General features: G+C 43.4%; 1 protein-coding gene across 1 annotated transcript in view; it reads left to right on the top strand.

Annotated features, from left to right (window-relative positions):
* The window catches only part of ENTREP1 (endosomal transmembrane epsin interactor 1), a 147108-nt gene extending 121444 nt beyond the window's left edge, over positions 1-25664 (top strand). Inside the window, exons 10-11 of the mRNA XM_082243997.1 lie at positions 10839-11128; positions 25021-25664. Coding sequence (XP_082100123.1) covers positions 10839-11128; positions 25021-25221 — 491 coding nt within the window. The 3' untranslated portion in view covers positions 25222-25664. The remainder of the gene's footprint in view (positions 1-10838; positions 11129-25020) is intronic.
* The last annotated feature ends 519 nt before the right edge of the window (positions 25665-26183 follow it).

The following is a 26183-nucleotide window of genomic DNA, read 5'->3' as shown; positions in this document are numbered from 1 at the left end:
GTCATCCTTCAGAGTAATAACTACCGGGGGCCTATCCTCACAATGAACTAAGTATGCGAGGAGTTTCCCCGCCCGCTCACCATGTGCAAACAGATTCTGCTTCTGAAAAAACATCTTAGATTTCGCCCTCTCGTAGTCAAGTTGGGAAAGGACTTTAGAGGTCAATTTATACTGAGATTCATGTGCCGGAGTCGGGTCCCCCATAAAGGCCTGTTCAGCTTCAATTAGATTTGTCGTTGCCCTGGAGATCTCCTCGGCAGCCCGCGCTCTAACAGCCTTGATTTTGGAAATCATAGTGGATCTGGCGAACAGTTTAAACGCCTCCCACACCGCAGCCGGGGAGGCAGTGCCCTCATTGTCAGAAAAGAATTGTGTCCAGGTCCCCTCAATGTCGTTCCCGTCCGACACCAAGGGGAGCCAGGCGGGATTCAGGCGCCAGGCCGGGGGAGGTCTATTGCAGGGCAAGGACAACAGTATCCAATAAGGGCAGTGATCAGACAGAGTCCGTGGGGCGAAGCCTGCCGTCAGTAACCTGGGGAGCAGGGTTCGAGACAGCAATATCAGGTCAATGCGTGACATAGAGTGGTGTGCAGCCGAAAAACAGGAGTACGCGCGCTGCGCGGGGTATTTGCTGCGCCAAGAGTCGGCCAAACCAAAGCTCTCCAACAATCGGGAGAACCTGGTCGGGGACGACCCCGGCGGCACCTGGGAGGCGCCACCGGACCTATCCAGACCCGAGTCCATCACATTGTTAAAGTCACCCAGCCAGATCACCGGGGCCCCTGGGCTCTGTGCCATAAACGCCAGTCCCTCCATAATAATCACAGCAGAGTAAGGGGGGGGCACATAGAAAGCCATCAGTAGCATCAATTCCCCATAGACTGACGTTTTGAGAAAAACATATCTACCCATTGGGTCGACCTGAGATCCTAGGAGCTGGAAATGTACCGATTTGGCCACCAGTAGCGCCACACCCCTGGAGTGTGAGCTATAAGCAGAGTGCTGCACCCAACCAACCCAGGGACGTTTGAGGGACTGTTGTACACGGCCCTCCAAATGTGTCTCCACCAGAACTATAATATCAGCCCGTACACGGCGTAGGACATTAAAGACAGCCGTTCGTTTAATCTTATCACGCATACCCCTGACATTCCACGTCAACAATTTCAATGCGGCCATGGCAGGGGTAGTACAGAGCGCGGAGCGGAGGCTCCCAGGATCTCAGGCAGTAAGGCCGCGGAACCAACAAGTCCACGGTCACACACCAGCGGCGATAAACGGCAGCAAAAGAACAAATAATTATTACTTGAGGTCAATGTGCATAAAACAGAAACAGTATAGAGATTGTACCAAATATAAACCATAAACAATGGTAACACCCCAATCCCCCCTCCCTGCCCTGCACCAACCCCAACTTGTGCGGGCATGTTCCCAAACAAGTGCCTCAACCAGAACAGGCCCACATGCGACTGGGAAAGAGCAAGATCAGGAGGCCAGGGACCCCCAAGGTATGCAGCAAAAATACAGCAAAATACAAATAGAATAAACAAGGGGGCCCGGGGGCCCAGGTCCAGCAGAAGTCGCAGGGGGCAACAGGGGAGTTGGGCACAAACACACGCCTTAGCGGGTGTAGGGGGCGAAAACCAACAGGTGTATCGCTGGGTAGCAAAGCCTATGGGCAGGTGGAAGTCCATAGGAAGAGAACAGAGAAATCAGTTCCATCTGTGGAGCTAGGGCGCTCCGCCGGTCAAACACAGGAGCAATAGTGCAGGAAAATGAGAGGGGAGGGGGGGGGGGAAGGGGGATGCAAAGTCTTGAGTTCCACAGGATCTACAAAACCCCTCCTCCACCCTTGCAGCAGCTTAAGGTATAGGCCATCAGGGAGAAAGTATCATGAAGTCGCCAGGGCAAGGTGGTCAGGCTCTAGCTTCCAGTCCTTCTAGCCAGGAGATGGCGGCTTCCGGATCCTCAAAGAAGTGGGCTCGGTCCTCGCCCTCCACTCTAAGACGGGCCGGATACAACATGGAGTATTTGATATTCTTGATACGCAGTCTGCGTTTGACCTCCAAAAAGCTCTTGCGGCGCCTCTGGACCTCAGCAGAGAAGTCGGGGAAAATCGCTATTTTGTGATTTCCAAATGGAATGTTCCCCTTAACCCTGGCCAGGCGCAATATGGCATCTCGGTCCCGATAGTTCAGGAATTTAGCGATGAACGTGCGGGGGGGTGCACCCTGAGGGGGGGGGCGCCCTGAGAGGCGATGTGCACGTTCCACAACAAAAGTGGGTGAAAAGGATTCTCTGCCATAAGTCTGAGTGAGCAATTGTTCCAAATATGATGAGGGGTCAGCACCTTCAGAGCCCTCCGGGAGGCCAATGAACCGCAGGTTACAGCGGCGCAGCCTATTCTCCATGTCATCTTGCTTTTGGAGGATAAGGTGTACTTGTTGCTGCAGCCTGTCTGAGGAGCTTTGCAATGGGGGGAGGGAGTCTTCCACCTCACTAATTCTGTGTTCAGCCTCACCAACTCTGTCCCTCAGCTTCTGCATATCCTGACGCATCAAAGATATATCTACCTTCACCTCCTCGATTTTAGTAGTCAGCATGGTCTGGCAAGTAGCAATCGCTTCCAAAACCTTGGATGTAGCAGGGCTCTCAGGCTCCTCCACCACGAGCGACGGGCCGGCGCCATCTTGGATCGGGGCCTCCTTCTCCAGCCTCCGGAATGCAGCCAGTTTTGCCGCAGCTTCAGAGCCTTTCTTCGGCGGAGACATGCGGAGGTCGGTGCCGCGGGTGTGCGGGAGGTGAAGGAAGGATTATCGTGCCCGAAGGGCTGCAGGATTAGCGGTGAAGGATATCGGTCCGGCGGAGCTCCTCTCACACACGTCCTCTCACATGCTGCGCCAGGCCACGCCCTCGCACGCCTCACTTTTCACATATTTCGTTGTAAAACATTTTGAAAACCATTTATCATTTTCCTTCTACTTCACAATTATGTGCCTCTTTGTGTTGGTCTATCACATAAAATCCTAATAAAATACACTTATGTTTTTGGTTGTAACATGACAAAATGTGGAAAATGTCAAGGGGTATGAATACTTTTTCAAGGTACTGTATATAAGCTGTTTACATCCCATGTCACTGAAACATCATCCTCTCTACATTCAGGTAAAGATTTCAGTTTAACCAAAAAGATCTTTAACCACTTAAAGACCAGCCACCGCAGACAGGCTTGCTCTCCTGCACAAACCGCCGTACCTGTACCCGGCGATCGCTGCAGGGACTGACAGAAGGCGGTGTGCTGTTGTAAACATGGCACACCGCTCATCTATCACTGATTGAAACAAGGCTCCTGTGTTCCTGCTATTTCAGAACACAGGAGCCCTGTTTCCATCCACCAAGTCTGGCCACCACACAGTTAGAATCACCCCCTAGGTACACATTTAACCCTGGTGTTAACCCCTTCCCTGCCAGTGTCATTATTACAGTAACAGTGCATATTTTTAGCACTGGTTACTGTAGTAATGTCACTGGTCCCTCCAAAAGTGTCAAAAATGTCAGTTAGGGGTCCGATCTGTCTGCTGCAATTTTGCAGTCCGGCTAAAAATCGCAGATCGCCGCCATTACTAGTAAAAAAAATAAATAAATAAATAAAAACGACATAAATCTTTCCCTTAGTTTGTAGATGCGATAACTTTTGCGCAATCCAATCAAAATACACTTTTGGGGATTTTTTTTTACCAAAAATATGGGGCAAAATACAAATTGGCGAAAAATTATGAAAACATTTTTTAAAAATTTTTTATTGGGAATGTTATATAGCAGAAAGTGAAAAATAATGCTTTTTTTTTTTCAAAATTGTCGCTCTTTTTTTGATTATAGCGCATAGTCAAAAAACCGCAGAGGTGATCAAATACCACCAAAAGAAAGCCCAGTCTGTGGGGAAAAAAAAAGGACGTCAATCTTATTTGGGTACAGTGTCGCACGACCGTACAGGGGTCAGTTAAAGTAACGCAGTGTCGAATCGCAAAAATAGCCTGGTCATTAAGGGGGCAAATCCTTCTGGTCCAGAAATGGTTAATATATGGTGGAGTCTTTTGTACCAGAGGAGACAATTATTTGTCCAAAAATTGTGAAGAAGGGACATATCAGAGCCGATTGGGCATCCTGGGGGATTCTCTCTGTCCTTGTGAATCTTCGGCAATGGGTACAATACAGGGATCTTTGTGTATATGAGTAACAGGTATTCAAATAGAATAATTATACCCTCCTTCAGGGCTTCCTGCAAAATGTCTTCTAATTGTTTGTGTATGCTCCAAGTGGGATCATTTGTTAATTTCTTGTGCACATCATGGTCCTCTAATTGTCTATTGATCTCTCTCTCTCTCTCATACATTTGTTTGTCTATAACCAGAGGCCATACTAGAACTTTAGGGCCCCGGTGCAAGAAACAATGAAGGGCCCCCCTGACCCCCCCCCCTTCCATCCGAGCTCCGGGCTTCTAGTTCTGGAAGGGCGCCCATGGACATCCTCCCAGGATCCTGCCTCCCACATGCCCCCTGGGGTGCGCATCCAGCATGCTCTGTGACTGCTGTGTCCTTCAGACAATCACCGTGGCCCTTTACCATGTGATCAGCTAACCACATGTAAACAGACTTGTCGGCTATCGGCACTTATTTCTTCCCACGCCATGTCTGTGTGAGGAAAAGAGAGCCGTCAGCCAGCAAGAATGTTAGTACATTGTTTACACTGATAATCATGTCTCTGATATCTGTGCAGCCTCATCAATGCCACATATTAGTGCTCATCAATGCCCATTAGTGTTGCCTATCAGTGCTCATCAATGCCACCTAATAGTGCTGCCTATCAGTGCCACCTAGCAGTGCTCCTTAATGCCGCCTATCAGTGCTCAGCAATACTGCCTATCAGTGCCACATGTTAGTGCCACTTATCAGTGCTCATCATTACTGCCTATCAGTGCCCATCAGCAGTACTCTGAGCTGAGAGTGTCTCTCTCATACAGCCCAGACTCAGAGCCTGCACTGACAGTACCTCCTACCTCACACGGATAGGAGACAGCCAATCTGCTCCTTCTCCTCCCGCCCCTCTCCTGTGTGCACCACGGGAAGTGGGAAGCTGAGCAGCTGAATTTGCTTATTCACACTTCCTGCGGTGCACACATGAGAGGGGCGGGAGGAGAAGGAGCAGATCAGCTGTCTCCTATCCGTGCGAGGTAGGAGGGACTGTCAGTACAGGCTCTGAGCTAGTCACAGAACGGACGGGGGGGAGTGGGCCCCTTCTCAGTAACAGAATGAGTGAGGGCAGGCCCTCTCCCAGTGTCAGAACTTCAGGGCAAGTGTGACTGCTGCGACCCTGGTAATTTCTCCACTGTCCATAACAACAATTGAACCACCTTTATTTGCTAGTTTAAATATTACCTCATCACATGAACTTGGTTCCTTTAAGACAATACTTTCATTATGAGAGAGAATATTGGGTCTATGATCACAGTAATCAAGTTTATATACAAAGCCTTGTACATCTCTCATAACCTTTTTTAGCAAATGTCTCTACTGGTGCATAAGTGGTGGATAGCACAGATTTAGACTTTGCTATTAATCCCAATTTATTGCAATCAAGTGTTCCCTCAGGGTCTTCCATACTAAGACTGGGCTTGTGAAAGAAATGTACTTTTCATCTGATATTTCTAAACAGTCTATCTATACAAGTCCTAATCCAATTTAAATTTATCCAAGTAGCTTTTAGGACAAAATGGCAATCCCTTAATAAATACACCTACCTCCTCAGAGAAAAGCACTCTCGCAGAGATGTCATAAATTAAGTTCTCCAATATCGGTTTTGGTGGTTCCGTAAGCTGCGGCGTGGAAGAGGCATGGCCTTGGCTCCTTCTCTGGTATTGTGCGGAGAAGAATGAAGTCGCAGCTCCGATGGAGTGTTGGACTTATTTTGACATGTATTTACAGTAGGTGTAAGATAGTGGGGGTGTGTTTAATATTGCTAAATTTCAGTATTAAGGGGTATTTAGTGTATGTAATGTATCAGTCTGTAGGTAGCTTGTTTTCTTTTTACCCAGACAGGTTTGGTGTGGGGTAATGACACCCCACATTCTGCAGCTCCTTTTTTATTCAAGTATTGTCGTATTGTGCTCCTTAAAAACAACCACACTGTCTTTTTCCAGAGAAGCCTTTTTTTCTCCTGAGGTTACCTGTAGGTTTTTCTTTGTACCCTGAACAATTCTTCTGGCAGCTGTGGCTGCATTCTTTCTTGGTCTACCTGACCTTGACTTGGTATCAAGAGATCCCTGAATTTTCCACGTCTTAATAAGTGATTAAACAGTACTTATTGGCAAATTTAAGGCTTACAATATCTTTTTATATCCTTTTCCATCTTTATAAAAATCCATTACCTTGGTATGCAGGTCTTTTGACAGTTATTTTCTGCTCTTCATGCTTGGTGCATTTACGTGAATGCTAACAAACTCATTGACAATTTATACACAGACACTAATTGTAATTAAAAAAGCCACAGCTGTGGGAAATTAACCTTTAATTGCCATTTTAATCTGTGTGTGTCACCTTGTGTGTCTGTACCAAGGTCAGACATTCCAGGGTATGTAAACTATTGATCAGGGCCATTTGGGTGATTTCTGTTATCATTATGTCTTAAAAGGGAGCCAAACAACTATGTGATAATGAATGGCTTCATATGATCACTGTCCTTACATTAAAAACAGTTGTGTGGCATGATCAGTCATATTTTCAATATTATTGCCAAAATGTCATGATTTCTGCCAGGGTATGCAAACTTTTGAGCACAACTGGTCAAAAAAAAGGAACACTTTTTAATCAGAGTATAGCATCAAGTCAATGAAACGCCTGGAATATTGATCTGGTCAGTTAGGTAGCAGAGGGGTAGTTAATCAGTTTCAGCTGCTTTGGTGTTAATTAAATTTATAACAGGTGCACTACATGGGCAACAATAAGACAACCCCCAAAACAGGAATGGTTTTGCAGGTGGAGGCCACTGGCATTTTTTTCCCTACTCATCTTTTCTGGCTGTTTTCACTAGTTTTGCATTTGACTAGGGTCAGTGTCACTACTGGTAGCATAAGGCTACTTCGACAAAGTCAGGAAGTGACGAAAGGCGTCAAAGGCATGGCCACACAACGCACCGGAGGATTGGTCGAGGTGAGCGGAGGTGTCCCTCTGGTTCCAGCAATACAACGCTACAGCGTCAGGAGTGAGCACCCCAATCCCCTCTTATTTGGCTATTGTATGATAAATGCGCTTGACAAGTATTTTACATGTACGTGCAATTCAGTGGATTTTATTTAATAAAAGTGGTTTAACGTTACTGCACTAGAGGGGCTCTTCTGTTCTGTTCCCTTTTTTACATGCTAATGAGCAGAAGAGAGGCTGCCCATTAACCAGTGATTTATGGTTGCTGCTTTCCTGATTGCCGTGGTTGAATATCTATAGTGCTGCCAGCCCTACACACAAGAGTGGAGGGCAATAAGTGGGGGTGAGTTGCTTATCTGAGGGGAGTGGATCACAGAGGTGGTGGATCTTCTGGGTGTTTCCTCATTCAATAAGCACTGGAATCTCACTGGATCTTCTTGCTTATCACTACTATTTAATTGTTTGGACTTTTTAGTGCTTATGGACTATTTTTTGATAATTCAGTTGTAGTCTCGTTTATTCTTTAATAATTTTTTTTTGGCATTATCACTATTGATTATATATGCACTGCATATTACCACATATGGTATGACAGTTTGGTTCATCTGATTTGTGCGCGGCTAGTGTTGCATTTTTCACTGTTATTCTTGTTCCTTATATATTAAGTTGCTGCACATATATTTATATTCACCTATTCTATTAACTTTTTCAATAAGGTGTGAGTAGGAACACTTTATAAGCGTGAGAGCCTACTACTATATATATATTTAACACAACATATATACCCTAAAACCCTCCCATCATTATCATCCACATGTGATGATATCAAAAATTGCAAATGTCAAAGTTCCAGTTGAAAACAATCATGGGCAAATGTCCACTTTTGGGAGAACAGAAAAACAACAACAAAAGCTTCTAAAAATAGATATCAGTAAAGGAAAGAACCAAGTCCAGGCACTAAAGACAAAAGTCAGAGGCATCTAACCTGGCAGAGTATCATGCTGCCTAGCAATGATGTCCACCCATGCTGAGGCAGAGCTGGAGTAGGAGAGCATGGTGTACAGGGGTTTTAGGGTATATATGTTGTGTTGCTTCACTTGTTTGTTGTCCTGAGGAAGACGAGCTTGTGCCTTGTCGAAACATCGAAATAAAATCTTTGTTGTCCATTCAACTCTCAAGACCCGTGAGTGGCGCTCTCTCTCTCTTTGGATTATATGTACTACAGTCTTTGCTGCACACCTGGGCCGATGTTTTATCTCTGATTTGTGTGCAGTGGCAACTATTGGATTTTATATGTGTTTGTTTGTGTGTGGTGCGTATACTGTATGACATCATATGACACCTTACCTTTATACAAACATGTCCCACTTGCCTATGCTTTGGATCTTCATTGACACATGCTGCAGAGCTATAGCTACTGGCTGAACCTTTAGCATCCAATACTTATGGATATGTTGGATGCCCATGTGCTGCGATGTTCTCGGCTACTACATCCCAGGTTTGCCCCAGACAAGTGTCAGATGCGAAAGATTCTGTTGGTGGCTGTAACTGTGCAAAACAACAAAGAAACAAGGTATGGGTGTCAGAATAGGAAAGTATAAATGTTTTTCTTTTGCAGGATATTTCTCAGCTTTAGTTTGTTAGTTTTGTGCATTTTTACAAAATCTGCAGTATGAAACAAAACAAATGTAATCAAGTAAGTGATGCTAGAGTAGAGAAAGTGTTTTTTAGAGGCTAATTGTGGGTTAAATAGGGGTTATCTATGAGGGACTCTAAACCCCCAGTACACATGATCAGAATATCATACAAAAAATACTGGTTTTGAATCGATCGTACGATAATCTAAACGTGAGAACACAGCTGTCATCTGAAATTTTTTGAAGGTACAAACACAAAAAATGTTCTCGTATGATACTAGATCGTACCATTTTCATTTTATTAAGTAAAGTTTTCATCCCAAAATACAATACAAATACATTACATCACTTCTGAATTTCTTTTCTGTCGTACGAGAATTTTCGTACTTTAGTAACCTATTCGTTTTTGATATAGAGACTGTTACGAACCTCAGCATAAAAGGGAATGAAACCCCCGTTTAGTGGATGTACCACCTTTGCAGCATGTACGAATTACCCCTATAGCACACCAGCATACGAATAATCATCCCAAGAGAGCTCCAAACAGTCGAACGGCTTTCTGTATAAAATCCCAATTCCACAAGCTGAAACTCACGGAACGCGGCGTTCCGCCGAATAGCCACAGTAACCAAGTGGCTTACGTTAGCAGGAAACAGCCACAGATAATAAATCCCCCAAAAACGAGACAAAGCTCCGAGTTGTGGGTAAAACAGGAACTATCTTTACTGAGGGCTACCCGCCCGTATTTATGCAGGTCCCCATCTGGTGGACACTCCCCTATAGGGGACCAGATGGGAGACTGTGACAAAGACAGAAAATGTACATTTCAGGACAGATAGACACAATACATCCCCACAATGCATCCTGGCTTCCTCCTCTCTGCCCTGGAGACCATTGAGAAGTAAGTCAATTATCTCTCAGGACAAAGAGAAACCGCCATTATACACGTGGGGACATAAAACAGCAACTGTCATTTAAAATATATATTACTAACATTTTGCCATTAAACCTGTACATATAACCTATCCCCAGATAGCTCAGGTCCTAGTGCACATTATTAGGTGAATGGCACTCAGACTACACGAGTACAGTCGAATCGCCATGTAGCCAAAGTCTTTAATCTCACGAACAGGCTCCATGGCATGGCTATCTGGGTTCCCTCATACACAATACAATATAGTATAAAACTGCCGAACGCTTCATCGTTCGTTTAATGAACAAAGTCAGGAGGATCCGTGAATTTGGAGCGTAGCGGCACTTCGGATAAAAATGTGTCCGCTTTTGGTGCCTCAAGCTGGGCAGAGGACCGCTGGCTGGCCGGGCAAGCTCCATAACACCGCCATCGTGTGGCGGTTAGGTGTAACAGCGACCACCCAAAAACCATCAATTAAGCTACGGTTAACCGCACTTCTGGGTGGTCAATTGCCGGCACACGCCAGCTTCACGGAGGTCCAATAAGGCAAAGCGTTCGGCTAAAACATAGGGGAATAAAGGGGGCTGTACGGGCAGTGGAGCAGCCGAACAAACAGACGAAAAGGAGGCAGCAACAATATAATACAAAGTCAGATGGTTCTGTCACAGAGACTAGCATCCAAAAAAAACTTTAGGCTGGCCATACAGGGTGTAAATTTATTTCTTGCAACCACAGGTGAAGACAGTGATTATTGCTAGCAGCTATAGCAGCTGTTAGCGATAAACACAAGAGAACACAAGAGAATCCGGCAGGCTGGTTGTACCCACGTTGATCGATTGATCATCTTGGAACATTCAGCCTGCCCACAGACAGGGAGCTTTTTTGTGGGGTCAGCAGTAAAATTGCTTATGCAATTGGCAATGGTGATGTCATTCCAGTTTGCTGCTAGCAATGCCTTCACACCATAATTTTAATGTTTCTTTAACACCTTATACAACATTTATAACTAAGGATGCTTAATATAAAGTGATTTAAGCTGATAGTAATACAAGAATGATATTAACAATTAAGTTTCTGTGTGTCTTTATTTAGGAGCAACTCCAAGCTGTGAAGCTTCTACACAAACAGAACGAAGACCACCAATAATGGCTGTCACATTAAGACGGGCTTTAAGAGCAAAAGCTGTTCGATCACGGCCAAGGTCCCTAGTGGATTACAAGTCTTACATTGACACTAAACTTTTGGTGGCCAGGTTCCTAGAAGAGCCATCTGGTCATATGTCTGCTGATATTCGGGATCTGGTAGAAAGCATTAAAACTGTACTGAAATCTGATGAAGAACACATGGATGAAGCCATTTTAAGTGCCAACATCCTTGATCAGGTTGGTTAAATATATGTCAAACTCTTCACTACATTAGCAAGACGATAGCCCGCTTTAAAATGCATATTTTGATATCAAAATGAGGGGGTTACTATTCTGCATTTGTGTGGAAACAAATCAAAAGGTCCACAATATTTGTCTAGTTTCTTATTCTCAATACCCTAGTGCAGGAGTTCCCAAACTGTGGGTCGGAACCCACTGGTGGGTCGCGAGCTGCATTTGAGTGGGTCACCGGCAGATTTTACCCTGAGCTGCCCAGGCATCGGCAGCGCACTGTGTTACGAGCAGGCGGGGCCTTGAACTCTACTGACGCCGTGCTGGCTGTGTCCTGTACGGGAGGCGGCGCCTCAGGGTAGGAGTCGGACTGAGTGGAGCCGTTATCAGAGTGCAATGCATCGGATCGGAGCTGAGTGCCAGGACCAGTCACCGGGTAGGCCAGACACTGCTTGATGGCTTATTTTAGGCCCGGTTGGTGACCCACATTTGCACAGGCATAGCAGCCCATTGATTCGAATGGGTTTGGGCTGCTATGACTGCATTTTCCTCTGAAAAAAGGTGCATGCAGAATTACAAAAAAATGCAGTGGCCGTGAAATCCATCCTGCTTTTGCACCATGCGCCTTACCTGCAGTTCCTGCACACGCAAACTGTGTTTTTAAATGCTGGGCCCACATATATATAAAAACGCAGAAAGCTTGCCAGTGCAGGAACTGCAGGTGAGTTGCATGGTGCAAAAGCAGGATGGATTTCAAAGCTACTGTATTTTTTTAAATGCTGCATGCACCTTTTTTCTGCGGAAAACGAGGGCATAGAAGCCGTTCAAATCAATGGGCTGCTATGCCTGTGCAAATGTGGGCCACCAACCCGCATACATGTGAACCAGGCCTAAAGACGTAGTAAAGTAATTTACAAATAAAAACTGTGACGGGCGGTCGGGAACCAGTTAAGTCATACCGCACTAGTATAACACTGTGAAGTGTAAAAGGGCACTATGACGTGAAAATGGCTACTGTGTAATGGGACTCTGCGATGTGTAAAGGAGCACTATGATGTGAAAATGGCTGCAAGTGGGTCCCGGAAAATAACTGTATTCAGAAGTGGGTCTCGGCCCTATAAAGTTTGGGAAGCCCTGCCCTAGTGTATCCTTTATTATAGATACAATCGCATAGAAAACCTAGTACTGTATAGTGTTGCAGCAGAAAATGTGTTTCAAAATGACAGCCACTATTCAAAGATAAATGAAATGGCATAAGAAGACAACTAACATAAAAAGAAGCATCAGAAGAAATTAGCAAAAAGTGAGAAACACGTGGAAATGAGGAGTTTTGATTGTGATTGTAAATGATCACATTGTAAAACAATCCATTCAGTTTAAAAATAGAAATGAAAGGCAAAACATTTTGGTATAGATATAAAACAAAAAACATTATAAACACCCTTTTTCCGCCTTTTTATAAGTGATCACATTCCCTCTGTTCTCATCTGCATAGGTGCTGGGGGAGGAGCAGCAACATTACACTGAGCTTCCCAGTGAATGGTTGTGCAGGAAGGCATGTCAGGACAAGTCTGAGATTAGGCTAGTTCCCACCATAGTTGACCACGGTGTGTTCTGCTTAGTGTGGTTAGTTTTTAACCACTTCTGGACCGGAAGATTTTCCTCCTTAATGACCAGGCCATTTTTTGCGGACAATTGCGCAGTCGTGCGACGCTGTACCCAAATAAAATTGATGTCCTTATTTCCCACAAATAGAGCTTTCTTTTGGTGGTATTTGATCACCTCTGCCATTTTTATTTTTTGAGCTATAAACAAAAAAATAGTTACAATTCAAAAAAAACAATATTTTTCACATTCTACTATATAACATTCCCAATAATAAAAATGTTAAAATCTATTTTTTCCTCATTTTAGGCCAATTTGTATTCTGCTACATATTTTTGATTAAAAAAAAAAAAGCCAATAAGCGCATTTTGAGTGGTTTGCACAAAAGTTATCGCATCTAAAACTAAGGGAAAAAATTTGTCATTTTTATTTATTTATGATTTTTTTACTAGTAATGGCAGCGATCAGCGATTTTTAGTGGGACTGCAACATTGCGGCGGACAGATTGGACCCCCACTGGCAGAGAAGTGGTTAACCCATGGGCTATCAAAGGGTTACATTTGAGCCTAGGGGGTGTTTTCTGACTGTGTTGATTTCACAAGCCCATCCCCCCACAGAGACCTGTGTTCCTAAATAGTAGGAACACAGGAGCTGTGTACAACAGCAGACCACCGTTCTTTCTTCAGCCCCGTGGATCGGCTTCCCCGCTGGCAATTCGTGGGAACCTGCCACCATATAACTGCGGCGGCTGCTCGGCAAGTGGTTATTAGTAAACCAGAGGACCTAGCTGGAACACCAGGGATTTCACACAAAGGAAGCAATACAAAAATAAAAGGATACTTTTTCCTACAAGTACATGGTACTGCAGGCACATATCAGGAGTATGAAATGTTGGGGTAACACGCTTTAACTGGAAATGGATTTCTTGAATAAAACAGGCAGAAGTTGATGTTTAAATACGCAGATTTATTTTGTCAAAAGCGATATGAGGTTTGAGTACACTTCAACATAGTGACAATAGCAACTCCTTGTGGAGGAAACAGTAGATCTGTGCTACCAGCAACCATCACTTAACATGCTATATGCGGTCATTTCAAAGCTTATTCCTCTATTTGTGTATAAGCCTTAGGGCCGTTTCACACTAGTGTGATGCCAGACATCGCATGTGATTCGCACCGCATTGCTGTGCAGATCACATGCGATGTCTGAGCGATGCAAATTCAGCCATACAAACTGTATGGCTGAATTCATATCGCATTCGGTCCAAACTTGTGCGGGACCCTTTTTTTTTATCCACACCGGAATCGGATTGCATGGGTGTTCACAACCATGTAATCTGATTCTGAAAATCATGCTGCGTTTTGCTAACTGATTGCAGGGTGTCGTTAACTTAAGATACACTCCGCAATCAGTTTGCATGAACAGGTTGCGATTTTGATGCGGTGCAAATTTGCATCGCATCTAGTGTAACTCAGCCCTTAGCACGAGTCTGTTAGGAAGAAAAAAATTGAATGATCTAATCTCAGTTGTGAAGGGTTCTCTTTAAATTTGACCGAACGCTATAAAGTGGCTATCCTTCTATATAGAGAGTAAGCGGTGTTCCAGCTGGTGGAAAAAAAATTGAAAGTCAGCAGCAGCTACAAATACTGACTTTTAACATATAGACACTTACCTGTCCAGGGAGCCCAGACGATTTTTGGATTGGCTGCCGGGAGCCGCTGCCATTCGTTCTAAGGGAAACCTTTTGGCTTCACAGCTGGTTCCCTACCACACATGCTCGGCGGCGGGGGAAGGAGGAGGGGAGCGGCGCTATCTCCTGAATATGGGGAAGGGTACCTGTCAAAAAATGGCTGTCACATTAAGACGGGCTTTAAGAGCAAAAGCTGTTCGATCACGGCCAAGGTCCCTAGTGGATTACAAGTCTTACATTGACACTAAACTTTTGGTGGCCAGGTTCCTAGAAGAGCCATCTGGTCATATGTCTGCTGATATTCGGGATCTGATAGAAAGCATTAAAACTGTACTGAAATCTGATGAAGAACACATGGATGAAGCCATTTTAAGTGCCAACATCCTTGATCAGGTTGGTTAAATATATGTCAAACTCTTCACTACATTAGCAAGACGATAGCCCGCTTTAAAATGCATATTTTGATATCAAAATGAGGGGGTTACTATTCTGCATTTGTGTGGAAACAAATCAAAAGGTCCACAATATTTGTCTAGTTTCTTATTCTCAATACCCTAGTGCAGGAGTTCCCAAACTGTGGGTCGGAACCCACTGGTGGGTCGCGAGCTGCATTTGAGTGGGTCACCGGCAGATTTTACCCTGAGCTGCCCAGGCATCGGCAGCGCACTGTGTTACGAGCAGGCGGGGCCTTGAACTCTCAGGACAAGTCTGAGATTAGGCTAGTTCCCACCATAGTTGACCACGGTGTGTTCCTGCTTAGTGTGGTTAGTTTTTAACCACTTCTGGACCGGAAGATTTTCCTCCTTAATGACCAGGCCATTTTTTGCGGACAATTGCGCAGTCGTGCGACGCTGTACCCAAATAAAATTGATGTCCTTATTTCCCACAAATAGAGCTTTCTTTTGGTGGTATTTGATCACCTCTGCCATTTTTATTTTTTGAGCTATAAACAAAAAAATAGTTACAATTCAAAAAAAAAAAAACAATATTTTTCACATTCTACTATATAACATTCTACTTAACATGCTATATGCGGTCATTTCAAAGCTTATTCCTCTATTTGTGTATAAGCCTTAGGGCCGTTTCACACTAGTGTGATGCCAGACATCGCATGTGATTCGCACCGCATTGCTGTGCAGATCACATGCGATGTCTGAGCGATGCAAATTCAGCCATACAAACTGTATGGCTGAATTCATATCGCATTCGGTCCAAACTTGTGCGGGACCCTTTTTTTTTATCCACACCGGAATCGGATTGCATGGGTGTTCACAACCATGTAATCTGATTCTGAAAATCATGCTGCGTTTTGCTAACTGATTGCAGGGTGTCGTTAACTTAAGATACACTCCGCAATCAGTTTGCATGAACAGGTTGCGATTTTGATGCGGTGCAAATTTGCATCGCATCTAGTGTAACTCAGCCCTTAGCACGAGTCTGTTAGGAAGAAAAAAATTGAATGATCTAATCTCAGTTGTGAAGGGTTCTCTTTAAATTTGACCGAACGCTATAAAGTGGCTATCCTTCTATATAGAGAGTAAGCGGTGTTCCAGCTGGTGGAAAAAAAATTGAAAGTCAGCAGCAGCTACAAATACTGACTTTTAACATATAGACACTTACCTGTCCAGGGAGCCCAGACGATTTTTGGATTGGCTGCCGGGAGCCGCTGCCATTCGTTCTAAGGGAAACCTTTTGGCTTCACAGCTGGTTCCCTACCACACATGCTCGGCGGCGGGGGAAGGAGGAGGGGAGCGGCGCTATCTCCTGAATATGGGGAAGGGTACCTGTCAAAAAATGGCTGTCACATTAAGACGGGCTTTAAGAGCAAAAGCTGTTCGATCACGGCCAAGGTCCCTAGTGGATTACAAGTCTTACATTGACACTAAACTTTTGGTGGCCAGGTTCCTAGAAGAGCCATCTGGTCATATGTCTGCTGATATTCGGGATCTGATAGAAAGCATTAAAACTGTACTGAAATCTGATGAAGAACACATGGATGAAGCCATTTTAAGTGCCAACATCCTTGATCAGGTTGGTTAAATATATGTCAAACTCTTCACTACATTAGCAAGACGATAGCCCGCTTTAAAATGCATATTTTGATATCAAAATGAGGGGGTTACTATTCTGCATTTGTGTGGAAACAAATCAAAAGGTCCACAATATTTGTCTAGTTTCTTATTCTCAATACCCTAGTGCAGGAGTTCCCAAACTGTGGGTCGGAACCCACTGGTGGGTCGCGAGCTGCATTTGAGTGGGTCACCGGCAGATTTTACCCTGAGCTGCCCAGGCATCGGCAGCGCACTGTGTTACGAGCAGGCGGGGCCTTGAACTCTCAGGACAAGTCTGAGATTAGGCTAGTTCCCACCATAGTTGACCACGGTGTGTTCCTGCTTAGTGTGGTTAGTTTTTAACCACTTCTGGACCGGAAGATTTTCCTCCTTAATGACCAGGCCATTTTTTGCGGACAATTGCGCAGTCGTGCGACGCTGTACCCAAATAAAATTGATGTCCTTATTTCCCACAAATAGAGCTTTCTTTTGGTGGTATTTGATCACCTCTGCCATTTTTATTTTTTGAGCTATAAACAAAAAAATAGTTACAATTCAAAAAAAAAAAAACAATATTTTTCACATTCTACTATATAACATTCTACTTAACATGCTATATGCGGTCATTTCAAAGCTTATTCCTCTATTTGTGTATAAGCCTTAGGGCCGTTTCACACTAGTGTGATGCCAGACATCGCATGTGATTCGCACCGCATTGCTGTGCAGATCACATGCGATGTCTGAGCGATGCAAATTCAGCCATACAAACTGTATGGCTGAATTCATATCGCATTCGGTCCAAACTTGTGCGGGACCCTTTTTTTTTATCCACACCGGAATCGGATTGCATGGGTGTTCACAACCATGTAATCTGATTCTGAAAATCATGCTGCGTTTTGCTAACTGATTGCAGGGTGTCGTTAACTTAAGATACACTCCGCAATCAGTTTGCATGAACAGGTTGCGATTTTGATGCGGTGCAAATTTGCATCGCATCTAGTGTAACTCAGCCCTTAGCACGAGTCTGTTAGGAAGAAAAAAATTGAATGATCTAATCTCAGTTGTGAAGGGTTCTCTTTAAATTTGACCGAACGCTATAAAGTGGCTATCCTTCTATATAGAGAGTAAGCGGTGTTCCAGCTGGTGGAAAAAAAATTGAAAGTCAGCAGCAGCTACAAATACTGACTTTTAACATATAGACACTTACCTGTCCAGGGAGCAGACTTGTATAAAGTACTCGAAATTTCTACTTGAGTAAAAGTACAAGTGCTCGATCAAAAAGTGACTTAAGTAGAAGTGGAAGTGCTCGCAGAAAAAGTTACTTAAGTAGAAGTACTAAAGTATTCAACATTTTTTTTACTTAAGTATTGCAAGTAGTTTTTTCAAAAAAGTTGCTACTTAAGTACTAAAAGTAAAAAGTACCAGTAGTTTTGAAAAAAAAAAATTCTACTCAAGTACTGAAAGTAGAAGTAGAAGTACTGTGTTATGTAGTTATTAAAGAAAGAAGTCAAAAGTTTGAACATCATATTGTTTTTTATTATTTCAAATGGTTTATTCAAATGATTAACCTAAACGACAATCACAATTCCTTAGGCTGTAACTTTTTGTAAACAAAAAACAGATAAAGTATGTCCCTCCCTTCCCCTTTTAAAGCATCCACCTTTTAAAGCCAGGGGTGGTCTCCTTCCTCAGCTTCCTCACTCTCACAGCCAGGCAGATCACTTGAAGTTGAAGGGCGAGGGGTGGAAGGTGGTGTTTTTGGTTCGTCCATCTTTTCAGCTGATCAAAAGGCAGAACAGGAGCATGCTCAGTCTTCTTAATCGCGGTTTGATTTGATTTGCTCAATTGATGATGATGTGCCAGGCCAGCTTCATCAAACCTACAACGCTTAAAGTGAAAAATGCATCAAAAACTACTAACAAATTTGCTGTGCTAAAAATGCTAATAAAGTGCCTGCAATTTTATATATATATATATATTCTTCTTGTATTCAAAATCATCGCCCACAGTATCAAAAATAAAGTGACATGTCTGTGCTAAATGCAGTGCAAATTATTCCCACAATGTAAATTTAATTCATATAAAATATATATGACAATACCACAATAAAATAAGTTGTGATTGTGAATAAGTTAGGTGCAAGATTAAGTGTGTAAACTAAAATTTATAACGAAAAGTCCATAACTGAATTCCAGTGTGCAATCTAAGAAGTGCTGTCACTTGCTGTCAGATGCTTCCACCTTTCTTCTGTGATCTGCTCAAGTAAAGTGGTGGACTGGATAGCCTCTCTCTCTGCCTCTCACCTTAGTAGTAGCACTGGCACTGCACTGGTTCAAAAAGCTGTCTATATTATTGTCATTATAAGAACTTGTCAGAACATGCTTCCACCACCTGTCCTTCACACTAGTAGTGCTCATTTGGTTTGCTCAAGTCAAGTGCCACTGCCAGTGGCCACTGCAGTGCAGGCACAGCCGCACAGGCAGAGGCAGGCCGCAGGAAGCACAGGCACCACCACAACACAACACTTATGGTCCATGGACCATGGATGGTCAGATAATCATCATAGCCGTCAGTCTCACTCTTCTTGGTTCAAAAAAGCCACCCATGACCCGTGTGTATATAATATATTAATATTTTATATTGATTATTTGATTCTCAAATGGCACATTTGCCATGGCAAGGATTAGGCCCTCTCCACGGTCCACCTCACTCACAGAGAGAAGAAGATGAGATAACGAAGAAAATGCTCCGAGTCCTGCTCCCGCGTCCCGCCGCCCGTGTCACAACTCCTCTCAGTAAGGGCCCTAAGGGGTGGAGTCTGAGTGACACACAACACGTCTAGAGGCGGAGACCTCGAGCGGGAAGACGGCAGCACGGTGTAACGCTCCTGCGTTTTTATACGGTGTGGATTTTCAGCTGCAGAAATAGTTCCACGTCAGCAGTCATGTAAGAGATATGCTGAGATACCATTCCCAACCTCAATGACTCATCATGTGTGGAAGGTCTTATTTCAGCCAGTAAATACACACAATTAGCAAGCTGGTTCCTAGAGTGACTTTATGTATGTGGTAACACAATGATGAAGGTTGAGGGATAGGTTGAGTGGAGGTGGTAGGTGATAGACACTTGAAGGTGAGACAGTAGCAGATGGATGCAGGAAGGTTTAGCAATGTTGTATGATAGCAGATGATAGAATAGCAGGTGGATATACAAAAGAGATCAACCCAGTGCAGAAAAGTAGCAGTAGTCTCAAGAGCTAGCAATCTAGTTTATGCAGATGTGATAAACAGTCTCTACTATGCAGAGCTAGATAGTGTAAGCTTAGTATAAGTTTATAGAGAATTCCCCTGCGGGGTACTTAGCACTATTAGCGATACAGCCGAAGGGTGGTTCAGGAGAGGCGGATGATCCAGTAGCGGGATACAGGGATCAGCGCAGCGAGGTTCCGTCAGCGAAGTAAGCTTGCAAGCATGGAAGCTTCAAGCAAGGTTAGCATCCAGATAAGGGTGTTTGAACGAACACATGTGAGTGAGAACCGACGCCTTAAATAGCCATCTAGTCCGGCGCTGAGTGATGACAGCTCCAGTCTTAAAGGTGTATGCGCACCTTTCCAAAAGTAAATGGTAGGGCGCATACACTTGTGGAAAGTGTAATTTAGGGTACCAAAGGTACCGGAACATTACACACGGCTCCTCCAGTGTGGTCTTAACTTGATGATCATGACAGTGATTCCGCGGGCCACGGCGCGAGCGAGGCTGTGGGATTGATTGAATTGAGTTGTGCTGCCTACTGCTACACGCTACCTACTACTACTACTAAATTGTGAGTCAGTATATTTTATTTCATTTTTATATATAAAAGCAGTATTGTTGAGCACTACTAGCCACTAGATCTCCTGGCTGTCACTTTGTCACATGTTGGGGAATCACATCGGCTCGGCTACAGAAGTGGCGGGTGTCCCCGTCATCCTGCCAGGGCCGCCAAGAAGTTCATCACCTAATCTTAAGTTATTAATATCTTATGAGGAGAGGACCTATATGATTGAGAATTGAAATAATTAAATATATATGGCTTTTTGAACCAGTGCAGTCAGTGCCAGTGCCACAGTGCCACCCAGACGCTATCCACCATTGCCACCACCATTAAGTGTGTTGGTCGGTCACTCGAGCACTGAAGGAGGTGGAAGCATCTGACAAGTGAAGTCACACTTTAGATTTGCACACTGGAATTCATTTATGGACTTTTCATTATAGATAGGTTTACACACTTCAACTTGTTGCGCGCACCTGACCTAACTTATTTCATAACTTATTTTATTGTGATTTATTGTCATATTTTATATGAATTGAATTTACTGTTACATTGTGGGAATAATTATTTTCACTGCATTTAGGCTTTAGCACATTCATGTCACTTTATTTTTGATACTGTGTGGAGTGTGGGCAGGGCACTGGGGGCAATGCTGATATTATATCGATTGCACAGGCACTTTATTCGCACAGCCAAGTTGTGTTTGTTAGTAGTTTCTTGATGCACTTTAAGCGCTGTAGCACCATTTATTTGTTTGTTTCATATTTTCTTTTTATTGGAAAGATTTGGTATAGCAGCTTTTATTATACACAGCCTTTATTTTCGTATGCGCTGATTTACAAATGACATTATACACATTTTTTTGAGCTTTATGCAACCTGTCATCTACTGTTCTGGTAGTGGTAATTTTTTTAAAAGTAACGAGTAACTATGCAGCACAAAGAAAAATACTTGAGTAGAAGTATCGAAATCATCGAAAAAATGTAGTGAAGTAAAAGTAGAAGTAGGAGAAAAAAATTCTACTCTAGGAAAGTACAGATACCGCATTTCGGTACTTAAGTACAGTACTTAAGTAGTTCTACTTCGTTACTATACATCTCTGCCAGGGAGCCCAGACGATTTTTGGATTGGCTGCCGGGAGCCGCTGCCATTCGTTCTAAGGGAAACCTTTTGGCTTCACAGCTGGTTCCCTACCACACATGCTCGGCGGCGGGGGAAGGAGGAGGGGAGCGGCGCTATCTCCTGAATATGGGGAAGGGTACCTGTCAAAAACAGGTACCCGTCCCCCCCCCCCCTCCCCCCCCTCCCCCCTGAAAGGTGCCAAATGTGGCACTGGAGGGAGGGAGGAAGCAGATGAGCAGAAGTTCCACTTTTAGGTGGAACTCCGCTTTAAGTTACAACAGCTCTATTCAAGTTTCAAGGCAGCTATGCGAATGACTACTGCACTAGGCCCAGGTTGGCAGATTGTGACATAACACTAATGGTTAAATAAAGTTAAGTTATTAACTATGGGATAAAACTGCTGTGGCACTTCTGTGACAGGATCAGCAATAATGTTTTTTTTTTTCATTCAATAAGTTTTTATTGAGTTTTTACATAAGCAAATATTAGAACAAATATAACAGGAATTACAGTTTTTCAACAGGTTCCAATGCATGTACACAGATAAATGAACTATAACATAGAGGAATCAGGTATAACCAAAGCATTACAGGTTATAAAGAGGTATGGCAAGTGGAAAAGTAGTAGTAAAAAAAAAAAAAAAAAAGGGAGTAGAATAGGAGTGAGAATCTCCACCGTTCCGGGCCCAGAACCCTAAGGAGCATTGTCACTAGGTCCGGTCGGGGGGAGCACCACCACTATCCTTATGGCTATTAGGCAGGTATTATTATTTCAAGAGAGTCTTAATGCCTGATTTAGATAGGGCCAGCTTTCCCAGGACTTTTGGAATTTTTTATATGACAGGGAATTGATTGCTAGAGATTTCTCTAGGAGATAATTGTCTTTAACCAGAGATATTACTTCAGGTAGATTGGGAGTGGTAGTAGATCTCCAATTGCGGAGAATAAGGGTCCTGGCTGCTAACAGTATGTGAGTTACCATTTGTCTATGGCTGTGAGGGTATATGTCAATGTTAATATTTAATATTGCCAGTTCTGGATTTGGGGGGGAAAATACTCCTGTGCATGAGGAAATACACTGGAATATTTTATGCCAAAAACTCGTGAGGGATGCGCAGCCCCACAGGATGTGATGCAGGGTACCTGTTTTGCCACATTCCCTCCAGCAGAGTGAGGGTATTGACGGCGCCATCTTGGCCAGCCTGTATGGTGTGTAATACCATCTGTTGATAATTTTAATTGTAGTTTCCCAGTGATTAGTGCATTTAGAAAATTTATATATAGAGCACAGTGCTGTATGCCACTGTTTGAAGGTAAGATTTAGCTTCAGATCTTTCTCCCATTTAAGCATATTTACCGTTTTCTCGGAGGTTGTATCGCTTGTTAGGATATTATAGAAGGTAGTTATACCTTTATTGGCTGGGGGGTTTGATACCAGGAATTTCCATGTGGTTAGATTAACGTGGGTGGAGGTAAGGGAGTGTTTCCCTAGTAGAAAAAGTATCCTTGATAGGGTCAAGGATGTGTCGGGCGGTAACTTAAATTCTGACATTATGTCTTCTCTGTTTTTGAGACCTAGGGGTGACCAGAGTTGTGAGATTTGCGTTAGTTCTAGGGTTTTTAATTTGGAGACATTCAGATTACTGTACATAGTCGTGAGGATAGAAAGTGGTAGGTTGTCAATGTCAGTAGGTATGGCTCTTGGTTCTATTTTGTTTACTGTTCTCCAGGCTTGGAGAGAAGCCTTAACCGTAGGTGGCAGTTTGGCTAAGTTCCATGGGATCCAAAGGTCTCTTAGCAGCATTAGGTTAAGGTTAGAGGTAGGTACTAGGTATTTTTCGATATCTGACCAAAGGGGGGTATCGTCACGGGGGGTCCAGTGTTTAAGCTGGTCAAGTCTAGTGGCCCAGTAATAAGCGGAAATATCGGGTAGTCCCGCTCCTCCTCGGTGTTTATGATTTGTGAGTATATCATATGCAACTCTTGCTTTTTTACCCAGCCATAGAAATTTCCTCAGTGTGGCTACAAGAGTGTGTAATTGTGTTTTGGTGAAAGGGACAGGGAGGGCTCGGAATAGGTAGAGGATTTGTGGTAAGATATTCATCTTAATAGCAGAGATTCTAGCCCCCCAGGATAAGTTTAGGGAAGCTATCCTTTCTAATTCAGATGTTAGCTTTTGTCTAAGGGGGCCTAAATTATTTTTAACAAGATCTGTGGTTTTGGAGGTAATATAAATCCCCAGGTACGAAATCTTGTCTGTAGTCCAGGGAAAGGGACAGGTGTTGATTAAGGTTTGTTTAGTTTCAGGAGATACTCCTAGGTCAAGGATTATCGATTTCGTGGTGTTAATTTTGTAAAATGAAATTTCACTAAATTTAGTCAAGGTTTGGTATGCAGCGGGTAGAGAGATTTCGGGTTTCGTCATCATTAATATAATGTCATCTGCAAATAAATTTATTTTATGGTCATAACCATCAATTTTAAAGCCATGAACATGTCCGTTAGAGCGTAGGGCTGCAGCAAGTGGTTCTATAATTAAATTAAAGACTGTAGGGGATAAGGGGCATCCCTGTCTGGTACCATTGGATATGGTGATCGATTTGGACAGTGCCCCTGAGGCGAAGACTCTGGCAGAAGGTTGTGAATAAAGTGCCATAATGGCAGAAAATATATTGCCTCGAAGGCCGAATTTGTGTAGGGCGGCCATCATGTAGCTCCAGTTGACTCTGTCAAACGCCTTCTCCGCATCCAGGGAAAGGAGGAGAGAAGGCGTTTGACCTTTTTCAGCCATGTGTAGCACATTTACTATACGTCTAGTAGCGTCTGAAGTTTGGCGACCTGGTATGAATCCCATTTGATCTTTACCTATGAGGGAGGGAATCATCTCCTGTAGGCGCCCTGCAAGCATTTTGGCAAAAATTTTAATGTCTGTATTCAACAGAGATATAGGGCGGTAGTTGCCCGGGAGAGATGGGTCCTTCCCTGCTTTTGGTATGGTAACAATGTATGCTCCGAGCATATCTGCAGGAAAACTCGTCTCGGTTGCAGCTTTAGTATAACCATTCAATAGATGTGGTATTAGAGTATCGCTGTATAATTTATAATATTCACTTGGGAACCCGTCGGGTCCCGGGGATTTACCGTTGGGAAGTGAGTTTATAGTTTTCCTAATTTCGTCATGCGTAAATGGCGCATTGAGTATAGACAATTGTTGTTCGGTAAGGGTCGGTAGGTCTAATTTATCCAAAAAGGCAGATATTTCAGCTGTAGTCGGGGTGTGGATGGTATTGTCCTGGTCAAGATTGTATAGTGATTGATAATAGGTTGCAAATTCATTTGCTATGTCTTTAGGATGGGTATATTTGGTATTCGTCTGAGTGTTAGTCATGTGGGAGATCTTGGATTTAGTCTGTTTGGCTTTGATTCTATTAGCCAGTGCTTTTCCAGGTTTGTTAGCGTGAGCATAGTATGTCGTTTTGAGTTTACGGAATATTTTGTCATGTTGTGTAAGCAAAAGTTGACGTAGGTCATTGACATCCTCAGTCAAGATTATTAACAATTTTAATTTAATTGCATACAGAAGCATTAGACTTTAATTTGTGTCTGTTAACTTTTGTCAAGGTGATGTCACCAAACCAGGGATCCTCAACAACAACTCACAGAATCCCAAGCAGACGGTACCCAGGAATACTTCACTTGAATAGCTGTGGGGACTTAAGCACCTTTAGTACTGTACAGAGACAGAAGGATGAAAGAATAAGGAGCCAGAGGACTGCCAGACCTCACAGTCTCATTGGAGTTGTTCGGGAAACCATTTTATGAAAAAAACATGAGAACCAAACCCTGGATGGACAAGTGAATGTATGTAGCCTCCAATTACAGGGCAAACCACTGTTCTGTGAGCTTACACATTTATGCAATACTCGTAAGTAGCTTGTGTTTACAAAATAAGTGAGCTTTACAACCTAGTGGCAGAATATGCCTCCTTCCATCGCCAAAGATCAATCAGCATATGGATATTTCTGGACTGAGCTTTAGATTGTTGGAACTAATTTATGTTTGTGAAGGAATGAACTACACAATCAGGAAAATCAAAGTGTAAAATAATGTGTGTGTATCTGGTAGAACTCTGTGGAAAAAGGAGCCTCAGGGGTTTGCAAAACTGTGAGATACCTTGCACTAAAAGTACAAGTCTGCAGTCTTCAGCGGACATTGCAATTTGATTGATAAAGGGCACTGCTCATTTAATAAACTGATGTACTTTACACTCATGGAGTGGTAGCAAACAATGACTGTGTGCATTTCTCTTTTTGTTACTTAAAGGGTAACTCCACTTTCGTGGGGAAAAACAATAGCAAGTAAAGAAAAAACAATATAGCATATACAATTGTGACACAAATCATATTGTAATTGAATGTTATTAAAAATTACCTTTCCTTTTCAATCTGCAGCTGTTGTAATTTTCTGAAATTGCAATGCAATATGGCTACCTGGAGCTGTTCTGTACACAGAATGTGTACTGATCACACCCCAGAAAACAGAAAATTGTATCATACTTACCGTAATTTTATTTTCCTGGTGCCCATCCATGGCAGCATACGTGTGATAGTAACCCCGCCTACTTCCGCCCACAGGACCAGTGCATAGCTATAAAATGTTAACACCCACACAACAGCCCATTCCCTGTCCATCGCTAGGAACAAACTGGGTGGGTAAGGTATGCTGCCATAGATAGGCACCAGGAAAATAAAATTACGGTAATTTTCTGTTTTCCTGGTGCCTCC

This window comes from Pelophylax lessonae (assembly GCF_965119305.1).
Source record: "Pelophylax lessonae genome assembly, chromosome: 1".
NCBI lineage: Eukaryota > Metazoa > Chordata > Amphibia > Anura > Ranidae > Pelophylax > Pelophylax lessonae.
Note: the sequence above shows the minus strand (reverse complement) of the source record. Positions and strands in the feature narration are given on the sequence as shown.